This window comes from Amphibalanus amphitrite, unplaced genomic scaffold (genome assembly GCF_019059575.1).
Source record: "Amphibalanus amphitrite isolate SeventyFive unplaced genomic scaffold, NRLGWU_Aamphi_draft 000030F_arrow, whole genome shotgun sequence".
In the NCBI taxonomy this organism is placed as follows: domain Eukaryota; kingdom Metazoa; phylum Arthropoda; class Thecostraca; order Balanomorpha; family Balanidae; genus Amphibalanus; species Amphibalanus amphitrite.
The window spans coordinates 1,074,821-1,083,815 of NW_024881526.1; the positions used below are offsets into that span (position 1 = coordinate 1,074,821).

At 57.2% G+C, this 8,995-nt stretch overlaps 2 protein-coding genes across 2 annotated transcripts; both read left to right on the top strand.

Moving 5' to 3' along the window:
* The first annotated feature begins 1,544 nt into the window (after positions 1-1,544).
* LOC122367066 (stress response protein nst1-like) lies at positions 1,545-3,431 on the top strand. The gene is made up of 2 exons (XM_043339850.1): positions 1,545-2,187; positions 2,509-3,431. The coding sequence occupies exons 1-2, from the start codon at positions 1,545-1,547 to the stop codon at positions 3,429-3,431; spliced, it is 1,566 nt and encodes a 521-aa protein (XP_043195785.1).
* A 419-nt stretch (positions 3,432-3,850) lies between these two features.
* Positions 3,851-8,307, top strand: LOC122367075. Its single transcript, XM_043339861.1, has 2 exons — positions 3,851-4,085; positions 5,510-8,307. Exons 1-2 carry the CDS (start codon positions 3,851-3,853, stop codon positions 8,305-8,307), a joined length of 3,033 nt encoding a protein of 1,010 aa, XP_043195796.1.
* The last annotated feature ends 688 nt before the right edge of the window (positions 8,308-8,995 follow it).

An 8,995-nucleotide genomic window follows, 5' to 3' on the forward strand; every position in this document is an offset into this window, starting at 1 on the left:
TAATTGCGATTCACTCACAACTTAGTACCTGTGCCTGAAACGTGACTATGCCTGAAACGTTATTATAAACATAACCTATATGTAGTAAATTATTTGAACTACATATCCAAGTAGCTTATCAGTCTGAATTGGTTAGGTCAATGACCCATTTATTTGAATTGTATCCATTTGGACCGCATCATTCATCTTTTCGCGTACATCAAGGCTTCTAGAAGTCACTATTACACAAAACCATTACTACTCGAACTGGCCAATTATGCGCAAGCCATATCCTCGCGACGCGAAGCAAGCGGCTTGCCGCTTGTCACATATATAAAAATCAAAATGTCTGTACGTATGTATGTATGTATGTATGTAACGCGTCAGTCACGCTTGGCGGGCTATTGCTCGGGAACGGTGCGGGCTACGGAGGTGAAATTTTCGCGCCGAGTCGGACGCGTGCTTCTGTTTGTTGTATCAAATTTTGGTGGGGGTGCGCTCGCCGGTTTGCACGTGGCGGGCGCATCTTTGCGGGATTTGGGGCCGCGGCCGTCGCCGATCAGAGAGCACGCGCATTAGCCTCAGTTTCTTCGCTGCAAAACTGAGCGAAATCAGAGCCGGAAGGTCACTGACCTTTGGCAATGAATACCGGAACAGAGCACCGCCGGCCAGGAGGAGACGCCAAATTTATTCTGGCCATAACTCGGCCGCTACTGGGCCGATTTTAATCAAAATTGATTCATTACGCTGCGCGTAATGCTGTCCCTCTTTACGCTGCGCGTAATGCTGTCCCTCTAGTTACATATATAAAAATCAAAATGTCCGTATGTATGTATGTATGTATGTAACGCGTCAGTCACGCTTGGCGGGCTATTACTCCGGAACGGTGCGGGCTACGGGGGTGAAATTTTGGACTTAAGTCGGACGCGTGCATCTGTTTGTCGTATTAAATTTTGGTGGGGGTGGGTTCGGTGGTTTGCACGTGGCGGGCGTATCTTTGCAGGATTTTGGGCCGCGGCCGGCTTCGAGCAGACGGCACGCGCCCTAGGCTCAGTTTCTTCGCTGCGAAAAGTGACATTTCTTTCTGCAATAAATAACTTTCATTTAAAAAACAGGTAGATCGGATCTTTTGAGATAAGCCCAAATTACAAATCTGACGCATCTATGACATTTCTCTACACTCACGTGATAATTGTATTATCTTTTGTGTTTCGCAATGTTTGCACCCAACCAAATATATTAGAAATTTAAAAGTATTTTGAATGTCATTTCAAGCATCATTCGGGTGATGTCATGTGATAAAATACATAGAAGTGCTCAAAACAAGTCACGTGTGCTACCAGATTCTGTGCTCAGACAGCATCGTGTCCGTTGGGCGTCAAATTAAATAAAACGAACAAATTAAAAAAGATGGTAACGCGGCAAATATGAATGTAAACAATGTTGGCGTATCTCAGTCGATTCAGCGGATTCGACCAGGATATTTATCGTGCACAAGTGTTTTGTTTTCAAGCGTGTTAAGTGATTTGCATTTTTTCGTACATGTATCCCATTAAGTAAATGTCATGCGTCGGGCGGTGTCCGCTAACGCAGCGGCCCAGCGCCGCCGTCGAGCCCGTTTGACCGAGGCGCAGCGGCAGGCTGAGGCCGAACGGAACGCGGCCCAGCAGCGAGCCCGCCGGCAGAGGGAGGCTGTACGGGAGGCCGAGGCCGCTCGCCAGCGGGAGCGCGCGGACGGCGATCGGGAGCGACAGCTGAACGCCGAAAGACAGCGCGCGTTCCGAGCCGCACAGGAGGAGGGAGCTAGGCAGGCCGAGCTGGAGGCGAACGCGGCGCGCCTCCGCCAGCGGCGGGAGGAACAGGAGGAGGCGGAGAGGCAGGCCGAGCGCGAGGCGAACGCGGCGCGCCTCCGTCAGCGGCGAGAGGAACAGGAGGAGGCGGAGAGGCAGGCCGAGCGTGAGGCCAACGCGGCGCGCCTCCGCCAGCAGCGGGAGGAACAGGAGGAGGCGGAGAGGCAGGCCGAGCGCGAGGCGAACGCGGCGCGCCTCCGCCAGCGGCGAGAGGAGCAGGAGGAGGCGGAGAGGCAGGCCGAGCTGGAGGCGAACGCGGCGCGCCTCCGCCAGCGGCGAGAGGAGCAGGAGGAGGCGGAGAGGCAGGCCGAGCTTGCCGAGGGTGCCCGGCGCCACCAGCAGCAGCGCGCTGTCGCCCGTGCGAGGCCAGCCTCGCTTGCGGCCCGCCGACCAGCGGCCGTTTTGTCCGGCGAGCAGGTGGTGGAGGCCGATAATGTCGGTGCGACGGTGAAAGTGTGTGCGTCGTGCGGAGCCCTGCGGTGGGCGGGTGAGCGCGCCACGTTCTGCTGTGCAGGCGGCAAGGTCCACCTTGACCCGCTCCCGGCCCCGCCGCCAGTCTTACGCCGCCTTTGGACTGATGACACCTTAGAGGCGCGCACCTTCCGGCAGTACGTCCGGCACCTCAACTCAGCGCTGGCCCTATCGTCTTTGTCCGTGCGTGAGGTGCCGCCGCCTGCAGGCACCGGCGGGTACGCACCGTGTGTGGTGGTGCAGGGGCGGCTGTACCACCGCATTGGACCGCTGGAAGCCCCTGGAGACCGGCCACCCTCCTTCGCCCAGATATACATAAGCGACCCGCTGGCCGAAGATCCGGAGGCTGAGGCGGCCATTCGACTCGGTCATGTGCGCCTGCCGGCAGCGACCTCTGCCGCCGTGCAGCACCGGCTGCTGGACCTGCTGGGACAGCTTCAGGCCATGCTGCGCCAAGTCAACCCCTGGGTGCAGGATTTCATCATGGCTGCCGAGGTCCTGGCACGGGAGGTGGAACACCGGCAGCTGATCATCAGCGTTGCAGCCCGACCCGCTGGCCAGCACGCGCGCCGCTACAACGCCCCCGAGGGACTGCGTGAGGTGGCTGTCCTCATGGGAGAGGAGCCCGGACAGCACGACCTGGTACTGCGCCGCCGAGCTGATGGCGGGACCGGCGTGCTGCAGACCATCGATGAGAGCCACCGAGCGTGTGACCCACTCCATTTCGTCCTCCTGTTTCCACTGGGGACTACAGGGTGGCACCCGGCGATTGCTCAGGCGCCGCAGCCCGGCAGGGAGCGGCAGCGAATGGTGACAACACTCCAGTTTTACGCATACCGGCTCCAGATCAGGCCCCACCAGGACGACAGCCTCCACCGCGCCGGTCGCCTGTTTCAAGAGTTTGTCTGTATGGCCTACGCCAAGGTCGAGGCCATCCGGCTGAAGTACATCTCCACCCACCAGCGCGAGATCCGGGCGGACCTCTACCAGAGCGTCCGTGACGCCGTGGCGGCTGACGCGGAGCTCGGCCAGCAGGAGCAGCCCGAGGAGGGACGTGAGCAGGCTGGTGTACCGGTCGTCGGGAGACGAGTCGTTCTGCCGGCTACTTTCATCGTGGACCCCGCCATATGAGGCAACGGTGAGCTACGCAAACAAACACCAATCTTAAATTACTAACCACTATTTTGTATTCGCTGAAGTCTTATTTGCACTATTACCACTCATATTAAATTTGCTTGAATGCATCATAATGCACTCAAGTCAGCATAGCAACGTTAAAAAACGAACAAACACCTGTACTCACATTTAACGAATAAGTTAGTATTCGCCAATTCATTTTTGTTTGGACTATAATCTGCCTACAGGTGCCAGGTGGTCATATTTTTGGTTCTACGACAAATGTCACTTTCAAACAACCGTCAACTTTTAGCTTTGTGTTTCGACTATTTTCTGCCCATAGTCATGCTTTTGGTTCTACGGTAAATGTTACCTTCAAACAACCATCTAATATTATCTACATTTTTTCTCAACTTTGCAGTTACATGGACGCCATGGCCATCGTGAGGGCCAAGGGGAAGCCGACCCTCTTCATTACCATCACGTGTAATCCGAAGTGGCCCGAGATCGCAAACGCCCTGTTGCCCGGACAGAAGCCCGAGGATCGACCCGACTTGGTGGCGCGAGTGTTCCACCTCAAGCTCCGCCGCATCATCGGGGACCTGACCAAGCAGGCCGTCTTCGGCAAGCCGAGCGCCTTCATGTGGGTCATCGAGTTTCAGAAGCGCGGTAAGTCACAACATGGCTTTGACAGAAATACCTGTACAGACATGAGCTCAGTCGCGGGGGGACGTGACACGCACCCCAGCAATATGCACATTTATTCCGATTTAAAGCTCACGCCTTAACGGCCAAATAAATACAATCGAAGAAGTCAACGTGAAAAAGATTTCGTCGTGTAAAGTTCATAATGCTTCGCGTTGTTTTACCTTTTGACGGCGAATATAAATTCACTTATTGTTAGACTATCCCGCAATACACGGCTGCATGGCGGGTTCCCTATAGCTTCTGTCGTATTAACGCAAATCATCTGCGACAACCAGTCGAGCTATTCCGGCCAGTACAGGAGCTGGCGTTTCCATATAATTCACTTATTGTTAGACTGTCCCGCAAGACACGGCTGCATGGCGGGTTGCCTAGCTTCTGTCGTATTAACGCAAATCATCTGCGACAATCGGTTCAGCTATACCAGTCAGAAATGCTTCGTGTCGCTTCAGCTTCCAAGGGCGAATATAAATTCATTTATTGTTAGACTATCCCGCAATACACGGCTGCATGGCGGGTTCCCTAGCTTCTGTCGTATTAACGCAAATCATCTGCGACAACCAGTCGAGCTATTCCGGCCAGTACAGGCGCTGGCGTTTCCATATAATTCACTTATTGTCAGACTGTCCCGCAAGACACGGCTGCATGGCGGGTTGCCTAGCTTCTGTCGTATTAACGCAAATCATCTGCGACAATCGGTTGAGCTATACCAGTCAGAAATGCTTCGCGTCGCTTTAGCTTCTGAGGGCGAATATAAATTCACTTATTGTTAGACTATCCCGCAATACACGACTGCATGGCGGGTTGCCTAGCTTCTGTCGTATTAACGCAAATCATCTGCGACAACCAGTCGAGCTATTCCGGCCAGTACAGGCGCTGGCGTTTCCATAAAATTCACTTATTGTTAGACTGTCCCGCAAGACACGGTTGCATGGCGGGTTGCCTATAGCTTCTGTCGTATTAACGCAAATCATCTGCGACAATCGGTTGAGCTATACCAGTCAGAAATGCTTCGTGTCGCTTCAGCTTCCGAGGGCGAAAATAAATTCATTTATTGTTACACTATCCCGCAATACACGGCTGCATGGCGGGTTGCCTAGCTTCCGTCGTATAAACGCAAATCATCTGAGACAACCAGTCGAGCTATTCCGGCCAGTACAGGCGCTGGCGTTTCCATATAATTCACTTAAATCTGAGGGCACCCATTTTGTAATATAAAGTCCGTGGCAGTGTATTAAAAACGACAAAAAACCGCTGCGTGTCGGTTTGCATACCATCTACCATACTAACGTCCCGAAGCTAAGCATCTTTAAATATCAGTCAAGCGATTCCAGGTCACACTAGAACGCATCAAAATTGTGAGTCTGACATTTTCTTTTTGTTTGCAGGCCTGCCTCACTGTCATCTCCTGCTCATCCTGCAGCCGGAGGACCGGCCTCGGACCGGCGCCGATGCGGACACGATCGTCTCGGCGGAGCTACCGGACCCCACCGAATCGCCGCAGTCGGCCCGTCTGCAGCAGATTGTCCTCACCAGCATGGTTCACAACGAGTGCGGCGCTGCTCGGCCGACCGCGACCTGCATGAAAGACGGTCAGTGCTCCAAACGGTTCCCGAAACCGCTCTCCCACGAGACCATCTGGCAGGAGGACCGAACGTACCCCCAGTACCGGAGGCGCGGACCCGAGGACGGCGGCCAGCAGGCGGAGCACAATGGGAGGCTGGTGACGAACCAGTGGGTCGTGCCCTACAATCCGCTCCTCAGCCTTCGCTACGAGTGTCACATCAACGTGGAGGTGTGCTCCTCTGTGGACGGAGTTAAGTACATTTTTATGTACATTTACAAGGGCTCCGACCGGCAGATGGTCCGCGCAGATCAGCTGATCGAGGCCGGTCAGGACGAGGTGGCAGCCTTCCGAGACCTCCGCTCCATTGGTGCGAGCGAAGCATGCTGGCGGCTGTTCAGCTTCGAGATGAGCGACCGGTCACCAGCGGTGCTGGCGCTACAAGTTCATCTCGAAGACCATCAGCTGATCTTCTTCCAGCCTGGGGAGGAGCGGCAGGCAGTGGCTGGGGAGCCGCGCCACACGCAGCTGACTGCCTGGATGACCTACAACCGGGCGTCGGCCGGCGAGGACCCCGAGTGCCTCCGGGTGCTCTACCCGGATTTCCCCCAGAAGTACCGCTGGGACGCCGGCCAGAAGCGGTGGCACCGGCGCCGCAACATGCAGGCGGCGCCCACCATCGGCCGGGTGGTGAGTCTCACACCCAGGCACGGGGATGTATTCTACCTCCGGGTATTGCTGCATCACGTCCCCGGCGCCACGACATTCGCCGATCTGCGCACGGTGGACGGCCAGGTGTGCGACACACACCAAGAGGCGTGTCGGCGGCGTGGCCTGCTCCAGGACGACCAGGAGTGGGCGGAGACGCTGGCTGAGGCCGTCCGCACCCAGCGCCCCGGCCAGCTCAGGCAGCTGTTTGTGGTGGTGCTGCTATTTTGCGCGCCGGCCGATCCCGCAACCCTCCTCCACCGGTTTCAGGCAGCAATGGGAGAAGACATCGCCCGCCGCCACCCAGAGCTGCCGCCGGAGACGGTGACGGGACTGGTGCTACTGCGCATCAGCGACTCCCTCCAGCGGGCCGGCAAGACGCTGGAGGACTTCGGCCTGCCGCCCGTGCCAGCTGAACACCAAGCAGCGGCCGCCGCCTTGGAGGGAGCCGAGGAGCTGCGGCGCCTGCCTCCCATTATACGGGAGGAGGTCGACTTCGACCGTGCCGACCTTCAGCACACCGTCGACCAGCGGCTGCCAGGCCTACTGCCGGATCAGCGCCAGGCGGTGGACACGGTGCTGGCCGCGGTTGACGGCCAGGAGCCGCTCGCCCTATTCTTGGACGCACCAGGTGGCACTGGCAAAACATTTACCTTTAATCTGCTCATCTCTGCGGTGCGAGCCAAGGGCCTGGTGGCACTTGCCGTGGCGTTCAGCGGTATCGCCGCTACACTGCTGGACGGCGGGAGGACTTTTCACAGCCGTTTTAAAGCTCCTCTGCGACCGGACGACACCGTCATCTTCAACATCTCCGCCCAGAGCGAGCTCGCCCAGCTGATCCGGTTAGCGCGCCTCATCGTGATGGATGAGGCTCCGATGGCGCACCGGCATCACATCGAGGGCCTCGACCGGACGCTGCGCGACCTGACGGGGTCCGATCAGCTGTTCGGCGGCAAGGTGGCGGTGCTGGGCGGCGACTTCCGGCAGGTTCTGCCTGTCGTCCGGCACGCCAACCAGGCAGGCATCGTGGACGCCAGTCTCCGTCGCTCGCCGCTGTGGCGCCACTTCAGAGTACACCGGCTGCGGGAAAACATGCGCGCCAGGCTGGCGCAGGAGGAGAACCAACAGGCCGAGCTGGAGGAGTTCTCCACCTGGCTGCTGCAGCTCGGCAACGGCGAGCTTCCCACAGACGCCGAGGGACGGGTCACCCTGCCGCCGGCGCTGGTGCTGGAAGCCGAATTGCCGGCCGTCATCGACTGGACCTTCGGCAACCTGACCGACGCCGATAGCATGGCGTCCCGCGCCGTGCTGGCGCCCACTAACAGCACCGTCGACTCGGTGAACAGTTATGTCACCGACATCTTCCCGGGCCAGGCCGTGGAGTGCCTCAGCGCAGACGCCACCGTCGGGGAGGAGCAGGAGCCGGTACCCCAGGAGTACCTCAACGGGCTGTGTGTGCCAGGCCTCCCGCCTCATCACCTGCTTTTGAAGCCCGGCATGCCAGTCATCCTGCTCCGAAACATCGACCCGGCCAGGGGACTGTGTAACGGCACCCGGCTCCTGGTGGTGGCCGTCCACGGCGGCCGGCTCCTGGAGGCGACCGTGGCCTGCGGCAGCGCGGCCGGCCGCCAGGTTCTCATCCCCCGCCTGACGCTGCAGCCGCCGGACGACGCCTTCCCGTTCGAGTGGCGGCGGCGCCAGTTCCCGGTGCGGCCCGCCTTTGCGCTCACAATCAACAAAGCGCAAGGTCAGACGCTCCGGCGGGTGGCCGTCCTTCTGCGAGAGCCCGTGTTCGGCCACGGACAGCTCTATGTTGCCGCGTCCAGGGTCGGCCGCTGGCGGGACCTGCGCTTCGTCCTGCCGCCGGGCAGCGGTGGACGGACCGCCAACGTCGTCTACCGGGACGTGCTGTGAGCCGGCAGGACACCGCCCAGTTTCTCTACCCGCAGGCATCGGTTACGCTTTGAACCACCTGCGGGGTCTCTTTTCTGTTAAAAAGAGATCCATCTGCAATTCATTGTGGCCGCCTCCTCGTGGCGATTGTGGGTAACGCTAAGAGCCACACAAAGCACAGGTGAGATTTGATTTACGAAATGTTATACGCCATTACCCAATTTTCACTATTGTACCTAATTACTTCAGTCCAGCTGGATTTGCTAATTGCGATTCACTCACAACTTAGTACCTGTGCCTGAAACGTGACTATGCCTGAAACGTTATTATAAACATAACCTATATGTAGTAAATTATTTGAACTACATATCCAAGTAGCTTATCAGTCTGAATTGGTTAGGTCAATGACCCATTTATTTGAATTGTATCCATTTGGACCGCATCATTCATCTTTTCGCGTACATCAAGGCTTCTAGAAGTCACTATTACACAAAACCATTACTACTCGAACTGGCCAATTATGCGCAAGCCATATCCTCGCGACGCGAAGCAAGCGGCTTGCCGCTTGTCACATATATAAAAATCAAAATGTCTGTACGTATGTATGTATGTATGTATGTAACGCGTCAGTCACGCTTGGCGGGCTATTGCTCGGGAACGGTGCGGGCTACGGAGGTGAAATTTTCGCGCCGAGTCGGACGCGTGCTTC

Coding starts and splice junctions, on each gene's coding strand:
- LOC122367066 (XM_043339850.1), top strand. CDS start 1,545: ATGCGTCGGGCGGTGTCCGCTAACGCAGCGGCCCAGCGCCGCCGTCGA. Junction 2,188..2,508: donor GCAGCAGCGCGCTGTCGCCC/GTGCGAGGCCAG, acceptor CGCCGCCTGCAG/GCACCGGCGGGTACGCACCG.
- LOC122367075 (XM_043339861.1), top strand. CDS start 3,851: ATGGCCATCGTGAGGGCCAAGGGGAAGCCGACCCTCTTCATTACCATC. Junction 4,086..5,509: donor CATCGAGTTTCAGAAGCGCG/GTAAGTCACAAC, acceptor TTTTGTTTGCAG/GCCTGCCTCACTGTCATCTC.